Source organism: Poeciliopsis prolifica, unplaced genomic scaffold (assembly GCF_027474105.1).
Source record: "Poeciliopsis prolifica strain line A6 unplaced genomic scaffold, Auburn_PproV2 SCAFFOLD038, whole genome shotgun sequence".
Classification (NCBI taxonomy): domain Eukaryota; kingdom Metazoa; phylum Chordata; class Actinopteri; order Cyprinodontiformes; family Poeciliidae; genus Poeciliopsis; species Poeciliopsis prolifica.
Window position 1 is genome coordinate 131,834 of NW_026562413.1, and position 27,602 is coordinate 159,435.

Below are 27,602 nucleotides of genomic sequence, written 5' to 3' on the forward strand. Positions count from 1 at the left end.
TGGTTGAGGATTGATATTATGCTTTGGGAATAGTTGTGGGGTTGTCTGTGGGTAGCAGCACTAGATTAAAGGAAGTCAATGACACTGATAACGGTTTGACACTGGCGTTCAAAATATAATCTATCAGACAATGAAAAGTTTGGAAATCAAAACGTTTTTTCTTCTCTCATTTTTCCACAGATTTGGAAAAGCATAGAGTCCAATTTCACAGATACTCAAACTTTTAAAATAATACTGCGCAAGTACTTCTAACTTTAGTGGCACAGAAGCTGGCTTATTATTACTAAATCTACAAAAATAAATTTTAACTAAAGGGGGTAATTTGGTTGTTTTTCATAATCAGAACTTTATTTATGATCAAAATAAAGTGATTTCTTCCTTCTCTTGTGAATAATGAAAAACAGGGCAATACTGAATGTTTTTTTTATGGGCTCTGCTTTCTACTCCAACTCTTGAGTGAGTAGAAACAAGAGTTGTTTCTACTAAAATGTCTCACACATTTTACCCAAATGTGTGAGACATTCAGCTAAAATGTCTCACACAGCAACAGTGGGCAGGGCTGGTAATTGGATCACAGTATTTTGAAACATCAGTATTATGACACGGTGGGCATGTGAGAAATCTGTTAATGGAATTAATTTTATAATGATTAATTTATTTCATAAATATGTTCAACTTGATTTTAGGATAAGCTGTAGAAAACTTTATTAATTCTCCAGCGTTCATCTCGGGTTCAACAGCAGCAGAATCAACTGTAAGCTTTTATAACTGAACTACAAGTATAAAGACTAGAAAGTTTTAGTCAAATCTGTACTAGTTACAAGTTTAAAAGCCTAGTTTATATGACAACATTAAAGCATTATTTTAACTTACATACAGCTCTTTCATCCTTTTGATATTGCAAATAAGTCTCATTTTCCATATTAAGAGCAGAACAGTTTTTAAAGATAGAGCAGATTAAAGTTTGTTCAGCAGAATTCAAAATTGATGAATAAAAACAAAAGAAAACTGAAGTGATGCAGAATGAATAAAAACATCCATTAACAGTTGACAAGGTCAAGTTCAATATTAAGGAAGAGAGGCCTCCTGATCAAACTGTTTGCATAGCAATTTCACGCATGCATGTATGATGCTTTAATATGAAGATGTCTGCAGGGCTTTGAGGCAGCTGCTGATGCAACTGAATGAGCGAAAAAACGCTTTGAAAACTGTTTTTTCAGCGTCTTTCATCTTGGAAAGCTGCAGTGTGGTGTTTTGGTGCAGCTTTTGTAAACAACCGAGTTATATTTTAGCTGGAGGACAAAAAATAAAAAATCTTGTCTGTGGAAATACTTTTTTCATAAACCATGAGTAATATTTTAATAACTGAGGATTAAAAAAAAAAACAAAAAAAAGGTGAAACAGGTGAGCAAGATGACATGTTTTGTTGGTGTCGGTGAACCTTGTGGATTAAAGAAAGAAAAAAGAGAAAGGAAATTAATTGGAAACAGCTGCCTAATTTTACCATAACCGGGCTTGATTGTACTCTAAAAGGTCATCTCATTGTGAAGGTTTTTCCTTGTCCAGTTTGGATTCTGTGAACCACATGGCCTGCAAAGATCGCCAGCTTTCTTTTCAAGGCTACGGATAAATAATTCAAGATGTGAGGCAAGCAAGATTTGAAAGGAGGGCTCTACTTTCCTGGCTACATAAACCTCGTCTCTTAGAAAAAAAAGGAGACTACGACTTCAGACAGATGAGCAATGGCAGAAAACATGACAAAACTATTATATAAACGTGTATAAGAAAATGTAATTTTTTTTCTCTTTTTAGACTAAGCTCTCAGTCTACTTACCCAAAGATAGTAGGTGAACTGCAGTGCAAAGATGGCGATGCCTTCGTTGTCGAAGGAGCCGGCCACAGAGCGGGAGATGTAGCCCGGGACGATGGCGATGAAGCAGGCTGCCAGCAGCCCTGCGCCCTGGTTCCACAGCTCTCGCGTCAGCAGGAAGGTGGAGATGGCCGTCAGGCCGCTGAACACCGGCGCCAGGAACACGCACACATCCCGGATGTGCACCGTGACGTGAAGCAGGTTGAGAATGTAATGGATAAGGCCGGCGGTCACCATGAGCCCTGGGTAGACCTGAGGGCAGAGACACACACAGAGATTAGAGCGACAGAAAACATGGCGGTTGAGTTCAAGAGGCGGTGAGAGGATTCACAAGACAAGGTCTCACATCTTAGGGTACATTACACAGTTTGTTGTATTATGTTTTACATATAAAGCAACTGTCAAACCCATTTTCCACTTTCCTATCTTAAAAAGTTGTAACACATAAACATATTGCAGCCTGTTAGAGACAGTGGCCACTGATGTGTGGTGCAGGGAATAAAACAAGGTGCAAGAATCAGGGTCTTTGCATACGGCATTCAATTTCGGTTTCCAGTTGAACAGAAGCGCTCACGCCTCCATATTGCACATATGCACTGGATGTGGTGAGACAAGTAGAATCAATTTTGTTCACAGCTTGAAGTTCAAATTCAAAATTTAAGTTGCAGATTTAGAAATAGGCATCCAGTTTAGTTATGATGGGAAAGAAGTCAACTTTAGGACCCAATGTTATTATAGTTGCGGCAAAACGCATAATAATTTTAAAAACCGTTTTTACTGTGATACACTCAAAGTGACCAGTTGAAACACAGAATGCGTTTCACTCTAGGCTATCGCTAAACTGATTGTGGAGATGCAGGTAAAAAGAATCTGAAGATTTGGCAACCTTGCTGATTAATTTACTGTATATACATGATATATTATGATATGCTTTACACTTTATTGTAAATAAATCAGAATGTAAAAATTATTTAATGAGAAGGGAAGATGGATGCAAACTATTCTAGGATAATGAATTATTTTTTGCTTATCAGTTTTAAAGCAATATGGATTATATAGTAGGTTTCACATTTAAATATTATGCTGCAGTGAAATTGGAGCATTTTTAATTTAGGTTACTCAAGCAGTCGATAATTATATTGCTTTTACGAGGAGGAAGAGGAGGAGGGAAGGAAAGAAAAAAAAACAGCAAAGAAGCAGTTTGGTAGCCTTTTGCAAGTTCTGCAATTTTGTTTCTTCAGCAGAAGCAAAACCAGCAGCTCTCTGGTCTTAAAACTCAAACTCCAAGTTGAACATACGTTCACACCGGCAGATTGTTTTTATAATGACTTATAAAATACAAAAAGAAACCCAGTTTGTTTACAACTGTTAGGAGGTTCCAATGTGTTGAAAAAAGGCCATTGTTTCTAAAAATTTAATGAACTTAGAATATGTCTGTTGTGTGCAACAATTGTTTTTAGCAATGAGACCTATTAAAAGGCTCACGACCCTTCTTCACAAATTCAGTGTTGTGAAAAATCATCTGTTAGTTTCTAATTCTCTTAAAACTCGTGTAGCAGAACAGCAGATTTAATGTGTTAATTTCCCAGTCTCACTGATTCAGACAGAAAAAAAAAATACTTCTGTTCTGTATTTGTTCAAAAACAGTAACTAATTAAACATAACATTTAAAATTAACTTGTAGTCACTGGTAAATTGGAAGCTTGGTGGGTGATCTTAGAACAGTGTGCGGGCACAGCTTGGTGTTAAAGTCTTAAATCCTCCACTTTCCCTGTAGGGCCATTAGCTCAGCTGATTTAAAAAGACCAAGTTGACAGCTGCAAACAGGCTTTGTATTAACTTTCTTCATTAATGCATGATTTGTGTATAGTAACAGCTCTTTTGAAAAGCTGCAGCTCATAAATGCAAATAAAATTCAGTTTAAACCAAACTATCTGAGGCATTTTTAGAGGTGAAGGGAACAATTACAGTGAATAATTCAGCTTAAAATTAATCTTTCATCATCTTTATGGATTCACTTTAGTCCAGATCAACCTTGCAGCAGAAGGATAATCTTGACAAACTAATTTAAAAAGCGCTGGATGAAAAAAAGGCAGCGTTTCTTCAGCTGAATGTATGATTATTAGCTCCTCATGCTGAAATCGAACTGTGGCCCATGTAGGTGAGGCCTCATGCCCCCGTCTCCTCTAACCATGAGAGACGATTCAATTAGAGCTTGTTGTAGTGTACTAGAGACGTCAGATGCAAAAAAGGTTATGCATAAAAGTAAGTGATCTCTAATGCGTATTCAGTGTAGCCTCAGTCTATACTCTACTTCTCCTAATAAACTCGTGTCTCTATGTTTCTAATTAGCCTACAAGATCCAAGCTTCGCCAGCCAATCTATTTCAATGAGAGTCGACTCTCTTTCTCTCTCGACTCAGAGGATTTGATTCTGTCTATTGGAACAAATTCCCATCATTCCCTGCATTAATCTTATAATTATTAGCTAGTTTGAACTCTGTATTGTGACCTAGATGAAGAAAACTGCTACTGTTTAAAATAGAGCTTTTTTAAAAAAAAAAAAAAGATCTAGTTTGGCTTAAATGTTTTGGTTTTCATAAAGAATAGATGCTAAAATTACAGAGTTCTCATGAAATGTTGAAAACCTGACAAAAGCCCTCGCAAAATATGTATTCCAATTGTCCTTGTGGAGACAAAGAGTGGGTTATTGGCTTGACAGCCCGCTGTTGTTACAGGCTGGCACATTAAAGAGGCTTTCCTTTCTTATTTGCAGCTCAGAAAGAAAGAGCAACTGACAGCCGTCCTCTGGGGAGACGAGGGTGGGCCGGGGAGAAAAGGGAATAAAAAGACAAGGCCAACTGGACTGGTCTTTGCAGAGACACACTTCACTGTAATGTTAACTGGTCCTCCAACTGGTGTGAGCCATCTGAGTGCTTGGAGGATTTAATGTTTTCATACACGATTAATGAGGGTTGCCGAGATCTGCTATCTAACTTTGAATTGAAGCATGGGACAAGATAAAGGACAAGGGATGAAGAAAAGGACATTTTTGAGGATGTATGAAAAGCTACAAAATAATAAGGAAGACATGAATATTAAAGATGTACAGATCAGAAATATGTGGCTCCTTTCTGATTTAAAGTTTTAACCTAATGATAAGAACAGCCAATTCATTATTTTCTTAACTTCTAAATGTTTTTTTTTTCTAGAACTTCCTGTTGATAGTAGTCGTTAAGTATTTATGTAGTGGACAGAGGCAACCTCACACTCTATCTGTGTACTTGCTTAGCTTTTCTATTTGGGACCTTCTCTGGCATATTTAGCAACCTTCTGAAGACTGATGGATCTTATGGGGACCAAAGCCCGGTCCTAATGCAATGAACGCCGCTTGTTTAAGGTTAGAATGGTTAGTAATACTAAAACTCTGGTCTCTGTTTTAATTATCTTAAAAATTAAGATTATTGACCTCAACATTCTGAAAATCTTTCTAAGCAAGATTAACACAAAGTGACAAAAAAGAGAAAGTTTCCTATACTTCCTGTTATCTGCTGAAAATCTTCTCCCTTCCGGCCTGAATTAACTGTAGACATATCTTGATGTGTCGTAGCTGATACCTTTTTAAAAAGCTTTTCAAATGATTCCTCTGAATTTATATATTGACGCGTAACATCAAGGTAACAGATACACATCAGTTGGCACCTGTGAGACGTATTGGGTTTCTGCACAAACAGAGCAGATTACTGGACATTGTTTCCAGCATTTTGGAGTCTGGACTGGTCCTGGACTCCTCCTGCCGGTGTGTTAATGACAAGCTGCACCTGCCAGAACATTTCGGTAAGTTCTCTTGTCACTGAAGGGTTCTCCCTGATGCCTTCAGACACCTGAGTTCTAACTTTTTGTTTTGGTGTGACTCCCATTCTATCACAAACAAACATATTTTTATCATTGATGATAAATGACTCACTACTGCTGCCAATCTTAAGCAAAATGCGTATTTCTAAAAGTTACATCATTATGAGGTCTCCACTGCATTTCTTAAAAGTATTAAACTAGAGGTTCATGATAAAATGCAAGGTGTCAATAACTGGACATCTTACCTTGAAGCATTGGCAGACCACCAGACCGTGCTGGTCATTAGAAAATAAGCCCACATTTTCTGCCTATGTGAGCTGACTCCAGTGTATTTTCCTCAATGACAAGAATGCACACTAAAGAGTGTTGTTACAGCAATATGGCAGCAATAGTCAAAAACAAGGAGTGTTTTTTGAGTTTCTGACTGGCTCAGTAGGTAAATAAATAAATAAAAAACTGTCCAAACCAGCTACTAGCCAGTTTGTCAGTTCACTGCTGGCGAGTAGAAGAGGTGATATAAGCAATTGAAAACTAAAAACTGTAGGAGAAAACAGGATTTGGAAAAAAAAATTTTACTGAAGTTTTCAAGGCAAATGCTCTTAACTACGTTATGGTTATAAGTGAGGAAAAACCCAACTCTCATCTGCTCTCCATGTTTTAAAAGCACAGGTTTAATGCAAAAGAGAGCTCTCACACAATCATTTTATGACTTTGAAAGCAGTGTGGGAGGTGAGGTAAATACCATGTCTCTAAAGCATGCTTATGTTCAAAAAATGATTTGGCTCAGTCATGCAAACAGAGCTACATTTTCTCAATTAACCTACACACTAAATAAGTGTGCTGCCATAAGAGTGCTCCAATGTAAAGTTGCAGTTTGTGGTCTGAGTCATTTTTAGGCCAAACATCATCTGTCTTTTGCTTCTCGTTTCACTGGACTACAAAAGTCAACCTTCACATCTAGAAAATTAAATGACCATTTGTTTTGAGCTTATTTAGTTCATATGTAGAATATTTCAGTCTAACTTTTCATAAACTGTAGACTTAATGATTCTTCAGTTCCAACTTTATTATGGTTTTGCTACATCTTTATCCACCATCTCCAAGAAGCTGTACAACTTTGCATAGATTAGCATGTTACAGGGAGATATTTGCATTTCGCATGACCATAAGAATGACCCTCCTGCCTGGCATCAAAATGTCTGTACTCTCTATATGGCAAAACGCCATTCGCCATCTGGCACTGCACTCCTGCCAAGACCACTGGGAGTTCTCGAAGACCTTTTTATATTCGCATGCTTTTAGACTTTATTTTTGAAGCAAGTATGCAAACACAAAATTACACTTTTTAATTGTACGCATAAACAAATACACAAGTATTAGCTTGTTAATGGCTATAAAAAAGCAGCTCAATAGAGATCAAATGAAAAAAGCTCATTTTCACCTTGAGTAACACTGAATGGCCCTGATTCACAACAATCCATTTTCAGAGAAACTACATAAAGTCTAGCCTCAACGCACCACACATCCTCAAAGATAAAACTTGCTTTTATCTCAGTTAAAGTACTTTTGATAGGTTTGTAAAACAACACAGATTTTATGTAAATTGATGAGTAGCACAGTACATATGTCTTTTCTAGCTATATGGCCATTGCTTTAAGGGTCAAGAAACATTTGGAGACCAAGTAGAAATTGTGTTGAAACAATCATATTTTATAAACATGAGAAAAAGCCATGAATTATATGATGTCTAAAGTTGCTCTCCAACAAACTGAAGCTGTGGGAGTCTGGTTAATACAGCGTACAGTGATTCTTTTCAAACCTGTTCCATTTCAGAGCGTCTGATAAAATCCTGCAAGGCTTGGGTCCAGTGACTTGTTCTATCATTGTACACAAGCAATTAGTGGTAAAAACGCCACTTGACATTTGCTAACCTCTTAGACTCAAGGTTTTCTTTACAGAAATCAGTTTGAATAGGACATATCTGCCACTTTCACAACATGGGATATTTGAATTACTCTTGTATGAAAATAAAAGTCAGATCCAGAGTGCAGTCCAGAGGTCTAAAAATCAATACAGCACACTAAAGTAAAAAATAATAATAATCCACCTAAAAAATGCCCTGAAAGTATGCAGTTGCAATCCAAAACCTCAGGCCAACTGAAGTACAGGTCTGACATTTGCTGACATAAAAAAAGAAAGAAAAATAAAAAGTGAAGCACAGATGTTTTTAGTTGATAACAGTTCAGGTAAACCTTCCAAATGAATCCTTTTAGCACAATTTGACACAATCAATTGAAATTTCAGAGAATTTTTTTCTTGGCTTCTTGTTTCCCCATTCCATCATATATAATTGTTTTTGCACCAAAATAAAAATAAAGGAAGCAGGAGGGGGAACAAAACGAAACACTGACTGCAAAACTGAGTGCTTCGGTCCACAGAGCCCAGACATTGTGAACGACACAAGGCAGTTTCTCAGGAGACCGTTGGAAAATTAAGATGATTGAAATGTCCATCAAACCGTCAGAGCCAATAGAATACACTGGTGTTTACAAAAGTTACAAAACAACGATCATTCACCAAACACAGCAAGGTAAATTGATTTGATGTACAGGGATGAAATGTAAAATTGCAGCGTTAGACACTATTGGGAAGACAGAAAAAGCTGAAAACCATTAGTATCACTTTATTTAGCGTCTTAATGTAAAAGTGGCATCTTGTTGTGGTAGAAAATGTTTGTCATTGAGACAAGGCTTTCCCCATATATGATGTGTTTATCGGTTGACGCATAGCCTTTGTTTGAACTTATTTTGTTGCTTGAGTTATATACCTGATGCCCCTCAGCACTGCCAATTTAATTTTGTACAAGAAAACATACATCCATGCTGTCTAATTTATAACATCTTACATAAATACAAAAAATGAATCTTAAAAGATTGTTTTTAGTTGTTTTTAACTTGGCATTGATTGACTTCTTTAATTGTAATGCAATATCAAGTCAGAGTATTGTTTCAGAGCAGTATCAGGACATTGCAAAACAAAAACAGGTCCTTGTTTAAACTAACAATACATTTTTATGTTCAGCCAAAATGTCAGTTTAACTGCTGAAGGTCATTTCCCAAAGCAAGAACATCCCTGATATTAATGAATGATAAACGGATAAGAGCAACAGTTCTCTTTTACATTCTAAACCTCACGTCTGAATGTCCTCTACTTGCATACTAATTCTAAATGTCCAAGGGAAAAAGGAAAATACTTTTTATGCTTAACTGAATTTGTGCAAAGATCAGTCCAGCACAAACTAATCTGCTCCATATGATTAATGTGTAAATTATTCAGCAATTCTTTCTAAGGAGAAATTAGACATATGAATACAACTGTGCAGCATAGAAACAGGCATTAGTTGTTTAATTTCTGAAAAATAACTCACTATGCGACAAAGACGGTCAGTAAATATCATGGAAATTAAGTTGGGACTAAACATGTTCTAATTCTAATTACCTGTCTAATCACGAGTTTCAGCTTGAGCCCAGTGGGAACAAAGACCTAAACCAAGTAGCCATGAACTGTACCAGAACCAATAAATCCATTATTAGATTGCTTTGCAAATGCAATTACCAGTAGCTGATTATAACCACTCACAACAAATGAGGACCTTTGGATTCCAGCTCTGAGAGTTTCTCACACACTATGGGGAAAATGTCAGGATACGTCCCGACTATATTTGATTGTTGCAAAGTAACGCCAGCTCAGTGATGAACACCATTAACATGCCTCACCATCTTTATGTTAGGACACAATGCTAGAGATTACAAGGCTCCATCTGATCGTTTGAGCTGGACTCGATGTTGCCAACACGTTGGGAAGCATTTTCACATTTATCTTGCACTGGGGACTTTAGATTATACACTCCTGCTGCATCATTAAGGAGTGCAATTAGAGCTCAAGAGTGTAACCCCGCTGCGTCCATGAAACGTGGTGGGAAAGAAAGGTAGCAGGTGGCGTTGTAATAGATGGAAGGAGATGGACAGACCTGAGGTATTTAACACAGATGAGCCTTGCAGCTCGATAGTTGTTGAGTTGATGTCAGGAGAGCAAATGTGAAGAAGACCGAAAGCAAGAAACAACACGCTGAATTCATAAAAGGACTTCAACATAGTAGTTGTTGATGTTGAACAGGGACGCCGTGGGAATCCATTGTGACTTCATTAATATAACATAATGTAGATTAATCACACTACCTATTGTGGCGTAAAAGCCTCTTACCTGTGAAAGGTTGCTTAGTCCAAAGCAGCACGGTGTTGGGTCACTATCGAAAGAGAAAACCTTTTAAACAATACCTGAATGAATGAATGTGCTGCTCAGCTCTGTGAAAAATGTCTGATCCACCTTTGAATTATTTTGATTTTCAAGATTACAGACTTATCTGGTTTTCAGCAATACCACTTCAAGCCTTTCAAAGAACTCTGAACTTTTTTTTTTGCTCAAGTCCGATACCTGGATATCTGACGGCATTTTCAGAAGCAGACTGTCACGCGCACACACACACACACGCACGCACACACACAAAAAAACTTGCCTTCATGAGAAGAAAACAACTCTAGAACATAAGAAAAACACCATTTGATCTGGTTAAAATGGAGTTTCTGCACCAACAAAAAGCTCCCGAAAGAGCACTTAGGTAAAAACAAAATATCTCAATAGAGTTTAACGTATATCAATAAAAATAGTTTAGGAAATTTCACAAGGACAGATGAAAAAGCACCAGGCTAATAAAACTGTACAACAACTTAACCGCATCTAAAAGCCTTGCTCTTAAGAAATCAGAAAATATTGCAAAGAAAAGCAACATATTTCAGCTAAGCCATTTACCGGATGTCATGTTTGCAACTAATAGCACTTTGCTGGTGCCAGACTCCTATTCAAACCATTGAAAGCAGCGTTATAGATCCATCTAAAATAAAACATAAAATACAGAAAGAAAATGCAAATCCCCCACACTGTCTAGAACAGTTTCGGGGCAAAAACTTAAGCATGTTCTGTAAGGAACTATGACACGACATCATCCGAGACAAAATTATTGTTTTAGCTGTGCTACTTTGTAAAAACCTTCATAAAAAAAGTCACAAACACTTTCAAAGATATTTAAAACCCTACAAAATGTTGCCAAGTACAAGATCTGACTTTTTAGAATCTAAAGATGAGATTCAACCTTTTTTTTTTTCTTTTTTTAAGCAGACACTCAGTCTTTTCCTCTTTTCCAATTTCAAGGTTGAGGCTGAAGGAACATACTATTCTTGAATATGTCAGCTGGCTTGTCGAGCAGAAAGTCCAACTCAGGTCAGATCCATGTATTTATCAAATGCTCAAAGATGTGATCATCAATCTTTAACTTCACCGGGACTCATGTTAAAATTAAACCTCACTAAGGCAGAAGTTTAGTGAGATTTACAGAAACTTTTACTTATGTTCACAATAACATAAATAAAACTAAATAAAGCAAAATAATAATAATAATAATAATAATAAAACACCTTAGAAAGAAAATTTTGACTTTGAAGAAAATAATATGAAGATTTAATACACATGATCTTTCTTTTTACACTGCAAGTAGCTCTTTGACAAGTAGCCAGAAGCTATTTCAAGGCTTCTTCTGATTCAATGTCAGACTAAGGATCAAGGTCATGCTTCTTTTGATACAGATGTTAAGATCTCCCTGTTAATGCATTATTCACATTTTTGCGAGGAAGAAAAGGGAATGCAAGGAAAGAAAGAACAACAAGAAAAGTAGAAAGAAAACAAGGAAGGAAAAAGAACAAGACAGAAAAGAGAAACTAATCCACAAGCAATGAATGACAAAAAGATAAACATGAAGGAAGCACCCTACATTTAAAACAGATGGGTGAGCCAATAAAGTCTGGGACTACACATATTTATTTCCACTAATATTTTTTCTTCCATACTTAATCCATGCATGGAAAATAATTTAACATTTTCTACTTTTCTGAATTCCATAGGAACCCTGGTTGTAAAAACAAATTGACAATGACATAAATATTGCAGTAACTTTTTTTGGGGGCAGAGAAAACGTCATGATATTGTTATATGGGAAGCAACTTCTGGTGCACCTTTTTTTTCCAGAAGGAAAAAGAAAATGTAGACACCTTACTCTGAAATCTCATTCCTCCCTCATCTGCTCACATAAAACAAGAGCACTGGAGCCCACTTTCCTCAGCCAGACAAATTCAGGTCAAAACAAGTTTATGGGCATTGTTAAATGCAGCGCTGGATGCGATAAACAGGAGAAGAAAAGCAGAGTTTTACAACAGCGCATTTTATTTGTTTCAAACAGACACTCACTGTTCCACCAACAATCCTGCCCAGGGGGTACCAGGCCCTTTCGTCAAACCAGTTGAGGAACTCATAGAAGCCATTGGTGGTGAGATGGTGAGTTGATCTGTAGTTGAACCTGAAGCAACACAACAAAAAGAAGACGACAGAGTTGGGTTATTGTAATGCAGAATGTAGTTGCCAGACTCCGTCAGGATCAAATCCTCTTAAGTGGAGATGAAAGCAAAACATGAAGATGAAAACATGAACACAAAACAGATTTTATTATTCAGATTTTAAGAAGGATCTAAGGAATATTAAGCTGCTTTGACTCGTTCGAAGTGAGATCAGTAAGTTCCTCCATTCACAATCTGAGCCTTTGTAGTGATGCCAAAAGCTCAGAGGTCAGGCTTTGGTTAGAAGATCAGACGGTTTTACTCGGGATGTGACAACAACATTAAACAGGTCTCAGTTTTCCCTCCTAATTGAATGAATCAACCAGGTCGTAGGAATAAATGTCAGTAATTTCACTTAAAACACGACCTGGTTAAAAGCGTGGTCGAGGTACGTAGTTGGAACGCTGTCAACCAGCTGAGAGAAAGAGCTGACAGTCTTCTGAAAACTGCTGCCGACGAAAACGGAGGAACTCAGCGGCAGCTCCTCTGCCACACAGCTAATTAATTTGGTATGTATTGTGGTTCAAGCACAGGCTCAAATGGATGGTGGAAAATACTCCAGGTGCAAAACAGAGAGAAGTCAGCTAAAGGCCAATTACCTGGGAGGTGTACAACAGAGTGAGTATAACTTTGTCTGTGAAGAAAAAGCTGTTTTACATCAGAGAAATTTTTTGATTCACATTTCATCGAGTCTTATTTAATCATCCCATGAGGTAATGCTGCGCTGAGGAAATCAAAGTGCTGCTGATCTCTGCAAAAGAAGTTTATTTTATATCATTATCCTCAGTCAAACTGAAGAAATGCTCACACTGAATATATGGTCACCTGTGAAAGTTCTCCATATTTTGTCACTTTTTGTCACCATACTCCATCTGATGAGCTCACATTTATTCAACTTCCCCGTTGCTGTCTGAGTCAGCACTTTGCAGACAGACTCCTGCCGACTCAAACAGTACTGACTTATTGCCGTTCATGAAACAACAACACACACTCATTAGCACATGCTAACCAACGAAGTATGATGCTTTATGTACGCTATGGCTTTCTGCAGGTTTCATAAACTCAAGTGTAAGACTTAAGATATTTACTAAGATATCGTAGTATCTTCAAGTATCCTATTTAATAAATTTCATTCATTAAATAGGAATGAAATTTAAGACAAAGTCATGTCATAGATACAGATTTGCACTTGCTCATAATATACATAAAATAAGCTCACTAGGATATTTTAGCAGCTAATAAGCAAAACAAATTCACAAGAAGCTCTGTTCTCTTGTCTAAAACTCACAGATTTTCTTTCCAGCATTGCTCCGTGTTTAACTGCGTCCAACTGTCTCTGACCCATGCATGCTTCAGAAAAGCAGCCCATAACATGACGTTATGAACTTCTACAACTTTACCTTGCAATAAAATACAAAGCAGCCACAGGCAACACTTAATTTGCGTAAAGGAAATAAACTAAACACTATTTAAAGTAATCAAAAATCCAACAGAAGTAGTATTGTAAAAAGTTATTAACATCTGTGAATATTGCTTTTGCTTTGGGCTTTTGCTGGCATTCATATTCCTCAACAACCCAAGGCCTGAGGCTCTGACACTGAAAGTGAGAATAACCCACTCCCACCCTCGCTGCAACTCGAGCTACTCAAAAGAAAATGCAGAAATAGTAGTTCAGACTTATGGAAGAATAAAACTTAAATTTATCCATCACCTTGCTGCATGACCATGTAGATGATCTAATGACCTCAAAATTATGAGAAACCCCTAAAAATGGGGCATGTTTCATAGATATTGCAACTGGCAAAAACAAATAAATATAAGCCTCGGATGTGAGATGGTATGAAATGGAGTCAGCCAGGTGTGAGAGCACTTCCACAGAGACGCTCTGGAAGATGGAACTGGTCAGGTTCTTCAGCCTCATTGTTCAGCGGTTGTCAAATCAGCGAGGCATAAACAAAGCCAATTCAAAGCCAAGTCTCTAAAGAGATAACTCTGCTCAGTGCCAAGCAAAATCCGCAAAACCCATTTTCCATTGATCTCATGGACAGCTGAACAGATCGGTTCATCCATGCCCCTGTCACGTCGATGGGATGGATAACGTAGCTCTGCTGGGCACATTAGCAATTTAATGCATAGCTGCCTATGTGGTTTCAGGCCACAAAGCCTTTGATGACTAGCAGCCTCTCTTAGCGCCAGCGAAGATGAGCAACACTAATACAACAACACTCCTGGGTGGATGTTTGAAAGGAGAAATGCAGTATGAAGCTTATATAAACTCCGTACATAAAAGCAAAGAGCAGAAATATGGAGTGGCTTAGCTTCGCCTCCCTTTCAGACACCTCTGAGGGCTGATTCACTGATTAACAGCTTCCTGGTAAGATGAGGTAGTCATTATCAGCGTGACTAAATGAGCTTCATTGCTACTTACAAGCCACAGTATGCTTTTATTCAATACCAGCCGCATAAACGCATTGTAGTTCTCTCCCCCCTCATTATGAGCCACACAGGCAACTTAAGTGAATGATCTGCAGATGACCTCAACGATGAGAGATGGAGAAACCAAAACCCAAGCTGAGACACCAACTACAGCTGGGCATTATGGGAACCCATGTTGGCCTTTTTTTGTTGTTGTTGTTAGGATCGCAACATTAACGTGCCATGGGCAGGATGTAATGTTTAGACCAATCTTTATTCCATCAGCGTAATCCCCAATTTAATCTAGCCAACAACTGTTCAATGTGGGTGCTGATATCAAGAGAAAATGCAAATTAAGCAACAAACATCTCCCCATCAAGAACAGTTTATTTATTAAGGTTTTGGAGCTGACTGAAGCCACATTCACATGTACAGAGACGTGCAGCTGAGTCATCTACCATTGTACTGTTTTATGAGTTTAATTCCCTATGGGCTGAGGGTGAGTTTTGTAAAATCCACCATTATTCATTCATAACTTAGAAATGGGTTTTAAGCTAAATATCTAAGCTAAAAATTAAGATGGATAATTGCAAGTCAGGATAATGCCTGCATAATAATGCCTATGAAGTTAAACATCAGCAGACCAATTGTCTGCTAAGCCAACAGACCACCCTGAGACAATGACTTCATGCTTAGTAGCACTCAAACAGGTTAACTGTGATCTGAGCAGGCTATATTTACCAAATTAAAGTGAAGATCTACCATCTTTGTTGTGTTCAAGCCAAAGCTGCTGTTTCAGTTTTGCTAGTTGTACAAATTATTAAGGTAAAGTGGAAGAGATGGCTTAAAATATCAACTCAATCATTTAGTCTTATGTAACACCAGAGCACTGTTTCACAGTGTCGACTCACACAAAACATTTTTACGTTTCATATGCCCGTTCTTTAGGAGCAACAGGACAAGTGAGAACAGCAAGTCAATAGTTTATCATCATCACGTCACCAACCTTTATAATTACACCTGATATTAGATCTCAGAGTCCAAGATGCTCATAGAGAGAATATTGTTTTTTAATCAGCCAATGCCATCAACCCAATATTCAACAACATCTAATGGCGCTTTCCTAATTTTGTAAACACTAAACTGCATCACATAAACAACATTTTCCTGTGAGTCGAGGCATTTATTGGAGTGTCTGGAGAAACTTCCATTTAAAAACAATCCTGCCACTCAATTTTGGGATTTCTGTGTTGGAAAATATCTCATTTAGAGAGCCGTCTGGATTTTCAGGGTAAATTACACCCCAAGCCCTGCTCATCCGGCATTTTGATCTACTCTCAACTTCAAATCAGGCTCGATTTTCTGTATCTCTGAAGGAAGAAGCCAACAATCCTTGTGCAATCTCTTTTTGCTTTACAGTGCACAGCAAATTTTCATGAGGATTTACAGGGGTTTAAGACACATTTATTGAGACAATTTAATCAAGTTTTGAACCCATCGGTAAAAATTTTTTTTTGCCGTTTTAGGATCACAGCTTCTCCAGGTTTTATTTGTCTAGCTTTGATTATATTGTCAACAGGTTAATGGTGGAAACAATGAAGTTTTCTACATTTCAATTCATACTGTTCAGCTAAGAAAAGGCATTTTATACAAGAAAAATAAATCAAACTGAGTTAAACAGTTTGATCTCAAAGAGATTAATAATGACAGCTTCTTTTATGTTCGTAGGGAAAAAGCCACCCAAATCTGATCGTATTTTTCTGCATATTTCCAACTGCCCCCCAAAAATCCAAATTGTGTCAGTTCCATATGTGGTACTAAATCCATGTGTCCTGAAAGTGCCTTCGTTGTGTTTCATTTTATTTGATTTAAGATTGATTTATACATCCATCGTTACTTACCCAGACATTGCGCTGCTGTGTGACGTCTACGTTCTTTTGAAGTTGTGCATCGTAAATCGTGCAGGCAAAAGCCTCATTGCAGTCACATTTTTATAGTAGCATGAATGACTATACAAAAATGCTGCACAGTAAACTTTGATTACTACAAATTGATACATTCTTTAAATACTAAGAAACCTAGAAACTACATCCATTGTGAACACAAAAAAGGCTTTAACTACTTTTCTGTTTCCACACTTCAAATATGATAAAATCAATCCGTGTTTTTCAGGAGTGCACAGAAACTTCTGCACAATAAGGGCAAAACTAGAAAATGAGCAAATCCATTAATGAAGGAAACAAAACAAACAAAAAACAAAAAAGACAAAAAAAAAAAAAAAAAAACACAACACTTTAATAAATAAACAGTCATTTTGTAGTAATTATCATTGGAATAAACACAATGGTTTCCAAGCTTTGGTTTGGTTAATGAACCAGCTGGCCTTAGTAATACAAGCAGATGGTTGGGTTTTTGTTGCATGTTGAGATCTAACATCAGCTCAGCATGCAGAGCTAACAATCCATGCTCAAAAGAAAAGCATCATCTCTGAAAGACTCATTTTATTTAAGTCACATTCCTATTAGCATAAGTTCTACTGTCTCTACGCTCTAATTGCAAGTAGAACAGCCTATAAAAAACGGCATCTTTCAATGAGCATTGTTTATTTCTTCCAGTGGCTCTGCTTTCTTACAGTCGGCATATACATTCTCACATTCATCTCTTTGGTGTGGATGAAAAATGAGGTTGGCAGGAAGAGGATTATGCACTTCCGAAATAGACCATTCTGAGGCTTTTCTTAGTCTAGGTGGTAGGTTTCTTGTAGATTTATATCTTGTCGTCTTTTCATATTCCAGTGAAAGACATATATAATACTTATGACTTAAGACTGGATCTGTTTCAGTAAACAAATTGCCATCGACAGCCTAATTATTATTTTACCCATGCATGCATGCAGGCTGTTGGTTGCACCTATGCACAAGCAGCTTGGGAGTATCTGTCACCGACTTTTAAAGCCTTTGAAGTGATATGGTGATGACACACACATGCTTATTAGCGCATGTCATGCTGCAACATTTGAGGATTGTTTTTTTGTCTATAGCTGATGAGGAACCATTTAAAATAACTATAATGTTACCTTACACACATTTGTTTTAAGATTTTTTTTTTTTAACCCCCCAATACTGTGAAAATAGCTTTTTTTTCCCCTCAAGGTTATCAAACATTAGAATCTCAGACTGGCCCCTGTCGGAGGTATTGCAGGATCTTTTGATTTCAGTTAAAAGGAAAAGATGAAGCTGTGACATTTACCAAAGGAATGGATACTTGGATTCTTTCCTTCAGGGAAAATGTTGGCAAACTTAATGTTCTACAAGCATTTTTTTTTAACAATTTATCACAAGCCAGACTTCTCTCCCTTTAAAAACTTTAAATGATTTGACTAATTTTTATACAGTTAAGCACCAATGTGTTGGTTGTGTTCCAAAAAATATATGGAGCAAAATATTCTAAGAAAATCTAAAGATAGTGCAAATTCTTTGGCAACATACGTCATCATAAAGAAAAGTAAAATTTGTATTTTACTTAGAAGCAAATCATTCAGGAAACTTTTGATAGAATGATTCAAACACTTGGTGGTCTGCAGGTAATCTAGTAAGGCCAGAGTCAAATCTCTGTATGAACCTGAAAAATTACATTTTTCTTAAGATATATTAGTTGTACAACAGCTACTACAAGGCTTAGTTCTGCACACACTGCATTATTCTGTAATAACTTCAGAAAAAGTTGTTAAAGTTTAAAATGGGCAGGGGAACGTCACTTCACAGGACAAAATAGTGAAGTTTAATTTCCAGGTACCTACAAGAGTTCAGGGGTTTGTGGAAGTAGTCAGAAATTACAAAAGGTAGGTTTGCGGCACCAAATCATTTCACACGCCACTGCACTTTACATTTTGATCTCAGCAGCTACAACAACATTTGGGATGTTAATAAATCAACGTCCCGACCCACTTGGCTCTGTTGTGTTGTCGCAATGAGGAAGAAGCTGTCTGGTCAACTGAGTTCAATGTTGACAGCTCTGACGTCTTCATCCTTTGTAGGAAAGTCTTTCGTGTGAAAACTAGCTTCAGGCAACCAACTTCCACCAACTGTGATTTAAAAAATAAAAAAATATAAAATAACCCAAAGTAAGAAAAAACAGTGCAGGTACCTTTTAGTGTGGTTGGAGTCGAGAAAGAGTTTTATTTATTGGGTATTAAAATTCAACATCTCATTGTTAGACTGGCATTAAATCTTCAATAGAAAGACACAAAAGCCTTTTATGTTCCCTTTTTTTTTCATCCATCAACCATGTAAATTAGTTTGATAGGATATAATAGATTACCATTACAGATGGCAGCCTGAAATATGTAAATTCCTCCAAAAAGAAGGAAAAAATAATCTGTCATCGCATATCAGTGACTGAACTTATAAAAAGGGGTTTAATTCAGTATAAAGGAGCTGTTCAGAGTGGAGGGCAGAATGGGAAGAGTTATTTCTAGGGACACGGTGGGAGCAAAGGCTCAACAATAAATGCACCTTGAAATAGCCTGCGACAAGAGGGTTCATTCCCGCTACGTCTGCTTGCAGGCCATCAGCTCCGACAGAATTGTGGGCCTACGTGTGGGGAATTCATCAGAGACAGAAGTGCTAGAATACCAGGCCTTCTGTTCAATAGCACCATTAAGAAGCCAAGCATACAATTAACCAACTGGGGTTCGGCAGGTATCGATCAGATCTTAGAGGAAACGCGACACATCTGAACTCCAAACAGTAATTGTTGTGGAGAGAATCTGATCTGAGTGGAAGAAGGTGAGGGGTGAGACTTCACCCAAAAACCTTCGTATTGGTCTGATCACCGTTAAACAGTCGCAATGTCTGAAAACAAAAAGCTCAATCTGTCAGCAACTTGCTTCCCTGTGATTTCCCAGCAGCGCTGCTCCCACCTCAGACGACCAGAAGCGCAGCGCAAGCTAGAAGTTCTCACATAAATCCCCTCAGAGACAAACGCCAGCTTATAGTATAAATTGTGCCAAAAATGTCTCCTCAATTATTACAAATAAAATTTACATTTACAAAAAAAAAAAACGCAATTTCAGATGATAATGATGTGACATATATGAAGCAATTCCATTATAAAGTACAAAGTGCTCAGCATTAATGTCTTTTTGATGATTTTTCATATCTTAAGCAATGTAATACATCTTACAGCACAATAATATATGAGATGTAACCTAATTTTAAGCCTGAGATGAAGCTACATTGTCTCACATGGTGGTTGGGAACAATTACAAGGAGCAGTCATATTTTAGCAATACATTAATTAAAAATGTGTGGAGAAATTACCAGATCCTGTCACATTTCCAAGAGAGTAATTGCGACGCCTGATATTTAAATGTCACTGAGCAGCTCAAAGCTTATAGCCAAGAAGTGTCTCCATGCAAATCTTTAGATGTGTATAATTATCCTCCAAGAGGAATGGTTTTACGGCCTGGATGTTGCACAGACCTAAAGGAGACTGCAGAGAGTTGTACCTCCTGTCTGTGTGAGGATCTATGAGCCCAGTCTGTATTCCAGAAATTGCCACCTACAGCCAGAGCTCAACAACAGCCTGCAAAAGGCTGCATGCTGAGAGCCTCCACCTTTAAAAGGCTTTCTGCTCCCAGCTTCCCCATCAAACTATTATTTACAAGAAAGCTCAGGTTCCATTCATAGTAAAATCATCAGTTATTTCCAACTACACTGCATGTTCTCTGGAGAGTTCTTGTGAAGTTCTGTTGTGTCTTTGTCATCCTGGAACTTTTTGAAGTAGTAAAAAGAACTTCATTGAGTACAAAATGTGGTTTTCGAAACAGTATGTTCATTCATGAAAAAGAAATTAAAATATATCCAAACCAACTGTTTTATTTTATGAAGGGACTGTAGTCCCCAAATATTTGGCTGTAACTAGTGATTTCAGGTTTTTGTCTCTATGATTGCAGATTTAAATGGAGGGGAAAAAAGGCCAAGAACTGGTTAGGAGAAGCCAGTGTTTAGGAGTCTGGAATGTGGTGTTTTCCATGCCAACGCTGCAGGTTAAATATTTTCCTGATTCTTTCCCAAATGTTGCAGAGCCAGTGTGCCCAGGCCGCCTGTAAAAAGATGGATTCAGAGGCATGGAAAGATGTGTGCTGTGAGTCCATTTAATAGGTAAGGAGGGAGATGAGAAATGAGATGCTCCCAAAAGCACAAAGTCACTGAATTTCCAACAGTAGGATCTGAATCAAAGAGAATGGATGAAAGGAACACCAATTCCACATTTAGAAAAAAGGAGTCCACTGGGATGCAGAGCTTCTCTTTTATCAAAACCTACTGTTACCACAGAGCAGAAATAGGGAAAGCACTGGGAGAGAGCCAGGCAGGAACAGCGGGAAGTGGTGTATCCCAGAGACAAGGAGTAATTACTGGCACAGATAAGAAAGAGTGAGGAACAAATCAATGGCATATCTGAAATGCAAACATTTGAGACAGCAACATTAATTACTGATCTAATGATCAGAGGCTGAAATCTGGGCTGGAAGGATTTTCAAAACAACTCATTTCTTACCATTTGGCTTTTAAATGAGAACACTCTGGCAGCTTTAACATCAGGTTAATTTTTGGTCAATACAACATGTGCACAGCTTGAAATTTTGCCAATTTGTAGGTGAACTATTCAGTAGATCAAGCTACAATTATTGCAATCTCAAGGTTTAAAAAAATAGCAATTGCAAAGGATGCAATATTTCAGGTTCCATGCATGCACACTCTGAATGTCGATAATTTATGCTGCATAGTCTAACCATGTGTATATTTTTAGTTGCTGACAACTTAAAGCTCAGACTTTAAGTAGGGGAATTGGGAGGATTGTAAATATAGAAAACAACCAAAACAACAACAAAGAAGTCAGGAAAATTTATTTTCTCCAACTTAACATGACAAAAACCTTAGCCAGGCTCATCACAGGAGTCTATGGCATTAAGAGTTGCACCGTGATGCAGAGGGAAATGCATCACGGTGGGAACGTGTGTGGTCCAAAATGCCGACAGGGTTCTGAAAAAAAATCTGGAACAAACTTCCAGAAAACTGTAAAACAGTTGAAATGTTGAGTTCCTTTAAATAGAGTTGCTTTTCAACTATAATAAATGAAACACTGACCAACATATTTCATGTGTATTGGTGGTTTTGATGATGGCATTCATCAAAAAGTAAAGTTTGCTACTGGTTTTCTAAATTGTTGGCAGGATGATGTCTTTTGTGACTTTGTGTATTCGTACTTTTTTATGTAAAGCATTTTGAACAGCCTTGCTGCTGAAACGTGTTATACAAATAAACTTGATTGATTGAAGAATTTAAAGGGAGAGATATGAAAATGTGACTGTTGAGCTTTACATGATGTTATAATGTTATTCCCTCATCAAAAATATACTTGGAGTGTCAATTTGCTCATTTATGCAAATTTGAGGAATCCATTAAATTGTGCTGAAAGGGGAGCATGGGAAAGGGTAGGAAGATCTTAAAGAGACAGATAAGACTATGATGCAAAGTCAAATTCCTTTCAAGTTGTTTTTTTATTTTTGCAGCATTTTCAAAACAACTAAGGCAACATAATTACAAAACTATTATAAAATGGAACTATGGGCCTTGAAAATGCATAATATCCCCCCTGCTCCAATTTAAACTGGCTACATTGCGTTTGTCGTTTTGAAAAATTAGAGAAACACTGTTTAACTACAGAGCTGTGTAACCACTGCTCATTCACACACACTGGGTGACACCGTCTTGGTCCTAATAAATTTTTTTTAAGACTATTCATGGCAGAAAGGCTGCTTAAGGGTGTTTCATAGTCACAATAAATTAATTCATTATTAATTAACATGGTTTTTAGAGTTTTCCCTTCTCAAATATTAAGCTAGACACGTCTTTAAACTCATTTTGAAATGATACTTTAAAAAAACTGAAAATTGGCTGACAAAGAGCACTTATATATTTATAAGTGTTCATGACAAAAGGTTTCATTTGTACACACCATTCAATAACCTGGAGAATTTTACTGGATGTTCAGATTTTCAGTGACACTGAAAAACAGCCCTTTTTCATATTTACTGTTATTGTACTGATATTACTGGTGAGACAGTTGAAGTATTTTTCATTAATTAGATGTTCTTAAAGAGAACTGGAATGAGAATGTCTGAGCTTTATAAAAATTGATTATTGGACACAAAATCTCAAATAAAAGATGAATGGTAAAAGCAAAGTAGAACTATTAAAAACACACCAGTAGATTACCCCATCAACATAAATGATCCTGCAGAATAAGACACAGTTACTTCTTCCCCTCTGATCATAATCGCTCTGCTTGAATCTGTAGAGTCATTGAGAGGCGATGCAGGAAGTCAGGAAGACATTTCTGCCTCATTGGCTTAAATATCAGAGTAAGGTGCTCTGCAACGGCTCCGTCCGGAAGAGACGAAGCCTCTTTCCGCCACGATTCCCCCCCCTCCCATTCCCAGCAAACTCGACAATCATTAAGACAGTATGCCTACATCATATTACAAGTTATAGCTGCCCCAGAGCTGCCATGTCTGCATGAGCAGGCATGCCAGTGTGATTCCAAAATCCTTTGGGGTCAAAATTTGCTGCAAGGGCTGAGTAATTATATGCCGTCCTCTGTACCACCGAGGTCTCCTCATCATTATTTCCTAACACATGGCTGCATCTGCTGTTTCATATTATGTGGCTATGAGATATAATGGGAAAGAACAGAGAAGCGTGCTTCTTTCTTCCTCCCCTCTGTTCTTCCCTTGCAGTCGTGGTGACAGAGCGATGTTTCACTTATCCATAGGTCAGTCTCTGGGAAGGTTCAACTCCCAAACCGTACTGTCTTTTTAAAGTTAATGATTATAAATTCAGTAGAACCTATGCTGATGACTTCAAATAGAGTACGTGTTTTTCTTTCATAAAGTGAAGAGCAGAAGGCAAGCTGACAAGTCAATGCCAACTTCTACAGAAAAAAAAAATATATATATATATATCAGCAACAACACAGTTGAAAGTGCTTTACACCACAAAATTATACAATACAATAACCAATTATAAAACATTACTTTTTTCCTCAAATGCCATCATCAAAATATGTTGATCAATTTTCCACTTAAGGATAATCAAATGCAACTATAGAAGGCGGGTTTTTATCCTCGACTTAATGAAACTCAGTGATTCAACATCTTTTTGGACGAGTCTTTTTGGAAAGTTTGTTCCAGATTAGAGGAGCACAGAAGCTGAATGGTGCTTCTCTGTGTTTGGATCAGAGGCTGACAATGCAGAGTAGACCAGAACAAAAAGATCAGAGTAGTCTGTAAGTTTGATAACAGGTCTTTCATGTATATTGATGGTAAGCCGGTCAGTGATTCATAAACTAACACTGTAGCAATAATTAATGAGACTAAAGATAAACCCATGGATGAGCTTCTCTGCATCTGGCAGGGACATTGGTTCTTTAATCGCAGAAATGTTCTTCAGGTAACCGAAGGCTGACTTTGTAATTGTCTTTGTGTTTCTCTAAAGGTTCAGATCTGAGTCCATCACTACACCCAGATTTCAGAGTGTTGAAGCAGAGACGCTTTAATAAGACCACCGGCAGCACCAAATCCAAACACCTCAAGACACATACACACATATGAACACACCCATCAGAAACCTTGAGTCTTGTGGGCAGATTTGTAAATTTGAAGACTTTTAACCCAGCTCACATTACTGTTGGTGCCAAGAATGTTTTTTAATGGTGCATTTACCATTTATGAAAAATGACTGGTTTGAAGATCGACCAGTCATTCAGGTCTTGCTTGTTAAAGCTGGAACTGAACATCGACAACACACTGAAAACAAGACAAATGCATGCAAACCCGAGCATTCTTGTTTGATGTAGCCGCCTTTAATGATCCAGGCAACGTAATGAGCTACAGTGCCGATTATGGTTATCACTCTCGGGGCTTTCAGACCTTGTAAAACACAAAAAAGGCAGCTTCCTCGTAACTGGGATTCTGAATGCCTAATTGTACAAGCTGAAGAGAACGCAGCACTGGGAGGCGGTGGGGGCTAAATTGCTGTAATAATATCCAATAAAGAAAAGATGACGAGTCTTATTACTCTGATTAAATGTCACCCAAGACGCATAGAGGCTCCCACACTTAAGGACTTACGTGACAAAAACGAGGGGCTGCTCATGGCTGTAAAGAAAATACTGCAGCTTTATGCACTTTTATTTATAATTTAGGTCAAAAACTCCCAACAGATCGCTGAGCAGGGATGAGTTTCTCCAGTCACTGAGGCTGTGCAGAAAAAAAAAAGAGAAAAAAGTAGAGTTTCCTAACACATCCACGGGGTCACTGCAGTGTGAGAGAACAATTATACCTACTTCTCGATTTGTGGTGCCCGCTAAAACACATGCGTGACCTATTTGGGTCTCATGGCAATAGAAGCGTTCAGATACTGAAGGAAACGTTACTGGGGCTCATAAATTACAAAGCAAACCTTCTACCCATGTGGGTTCAAGCTCATTTCTGAATTTCCCCTCATTCGGTGCTTCACTGTTGGCCATCTTTTCTCTTCCAAACTGCCATAGTCGATCTACTGTCTCAGCAGTAAATTAATGACCCATATGACATTGGCAGTACAAGACGACGTTAATTAGGGAAGTTGCTTTGCAGCAATGCACAAGATCTAGAATATGAACGTGAATTACAGAGCATACTATGAAAAGTATGCAATATCACCACTGTGAAAAATTTCTTCTGGCAATACTTAAATTAGTAAATAGAATACATTTTGTAATTTATTCTCAGTTTGAATCTTTAGAAAACAGTAAACAGTGAGAAAAAAAAAAAAAAAAAGAAAAAACATTGCGTGTGTTCAGGGAGAGTCCGAGTTATGGAGACATTTAAGGCAGGGTTTGGTCATACAACATTCTCAAGCTGTGAACATCTCATGGAGCAGTTTAATCCAAAAATGAAAAGACTGTTTCACAGCAGCAAACCTTCCCACACATGTCTGTCGCCCTAAACTGACAGTCCTGCGAAAGGAGCAGCAGGAAGCATCTGTTGACAAGAAAAAAACTTTAGCTGTCCTCTGCACAAATCTGGCAAGAAGAAACAAAGTCTTATTTAAAGTTTGCCTCAAACGATGTGAGGGGACACATCAAGGGGGGGAGAGAGAGGGTCGTCAGGGTTCATAGGAGGCAAATATATGGCATCCCTGCAGAGAAAACCTGTTACAGGATGCAAAAGATTTCATCTTCCTGCAGCACAATGATTTGAGACATTCACACAAGATATCCTGGGGGTTTCAAAAAGTCATATTTCAGACTTTGAAGTCTTTTTAATCCCACCTTAAATGAAATTTAAGAAAGAAAAAAACTACAATCAAGCATAGCAAAAATTGTTATTCTGGTGTCTGTCTGTGGCACTTGGCAGCAGATTTATGCTTCTCACACTGCATATGGTCCTCTACTGCCTCAACCACCATCATGCCAAGAATGAAAGTTTTATTGCACAAAATGTATCTCGTGGGTTGGTAACATAAGTAAGTCTGTGGAGAAAACAGACGTCATCCAGCCAACAGAACATAACTTTGTGCTTAAAGGGGTCAGCATGTGAGGTGACGTCACTCCCTCTCCATTCGTTTCCTATGGAATTTACAACATGAAGTGACAATCATTAGCTAATGACCGATGACCTTCATGGATCTGAAATTTTGCACATGTACACGTACACACAAGTTTATGAGACAAGTTGAAAATTGTTCAACTTCGCTATTGTGTCTCTTATGTTTAGTTTCACCCCAAGTGGCGAAGACTTTCACCTGTCACTGTTCACTCCCAGTGTGCCTCGAGTCACTAAACACAATTAAAATTTCTGAGCAAGACTCAAATTGTTTCCCGTCAGAAAATTCCTGTGAGAAGAAAAAGAATATTCAAAATTAAATAGTCCCTTCATAACAAAATATGTGATTGAGGTTTTTAAGTCTGACTTACATTTTTACAATAAATTTAAGAATTTAAATCTTTAAGTTACATAAATTTAAGATTTTAGAAGTCTTTTCATAGAAGTGCAGACATCCTGTACAGATGTGAACTTGGCAATTCCTGGTGGAAGTCCTGGTGGAAAAAATTCTATGTAGTTTTACAAAGTTGGTAGACATCCACCAAAAAGCAGTTACAGGCGGGTCTAAAAATCATAAAATGCACGCCAAACCGTCACAGAAAATCTTGAAGAAAGTTTGTGGTTGAAGAAAGACAAAATGAAATTCCAGGAAGTAGGAAGATTAATCTTATCATACATTCCAGACTCAAAAGACAGTTGCCCTAACCCGACTTTCAAACTTCAGTAAAGATAAAAATCAGGCAGCACAGGCACTCACAGATAACGCATCTGTGAGAGATGCACACTGATAGCATCTTAGTAGAAAATTTGGCTCCAGGCTTAGAGGATGTACAAAAGGCAACAATGAGCTCATCTTGGATGAGAAAACTCCTGTCGTTCTCTCCTCATCGCCAACAGAGGAAGAGAGGTGAACGAGAGCAAAGGCTTCCCTTCCGCTCACTGTTCTCTGGGAAGCTAATCACCAAATCCCAGCCAGAGGCGGAAGTAGATCCAGCACCCCATTATGAGCCCAAGAGATGGGAGAGCATTTCACAGCCAAAAAAATTAAAAATTCAAAAAAAATCCAGCATTTGTTTACTGGCCCCCATCAAAAAGGACCAAATCTTGCCTTAGAGTGCCCAGATGACATTATGCCAGCTCCTGCTACAGCAACCGCATGGGAGGCTGCGTGTCTGTGTTTGTATGTCAGTAAGATGGAGGAAGGAGATTGCTGATTGAACTGTAGCCCAGGGATCCAAAAGAGCAAATCACTGATCTGATTAATGTTGCAAGTACCACGGACTACATCATGTGGAGAACAGAATTAC

The 27,602-nt window shown here is 37.8% G+C and overlaps 1 protein-coding gene across 1 annotated transcript in view; it reads right to left on the minus strand.

Moving 5' to 3' along the window:
* Positions 1-27,602, minus strand: part of LOC129374990 (dolichyl-diphosphooligosaccharide--protein glycosyltransferase subunit STT3B) — a 90,473-nt gene that overhangs the window by 41,151 nt on the left and 21,720 nt on the right. The window contains exons 2-3 of the mRNA XM_055053726.1: positions 12,082-12,190; positions 1,835-2,122 (exon numbers count right to left, since the gene is read on the minus strand). Of these exons, the coding sequence (XP_054909701.1) occupies positions 1,835-2,122; positions 12,082-12,190 (397 nt within the window). The remainder of the gene's footprint in view (positions 1-1,834; positions 2,123-12,081; positions 12,191-27,602) is intronic.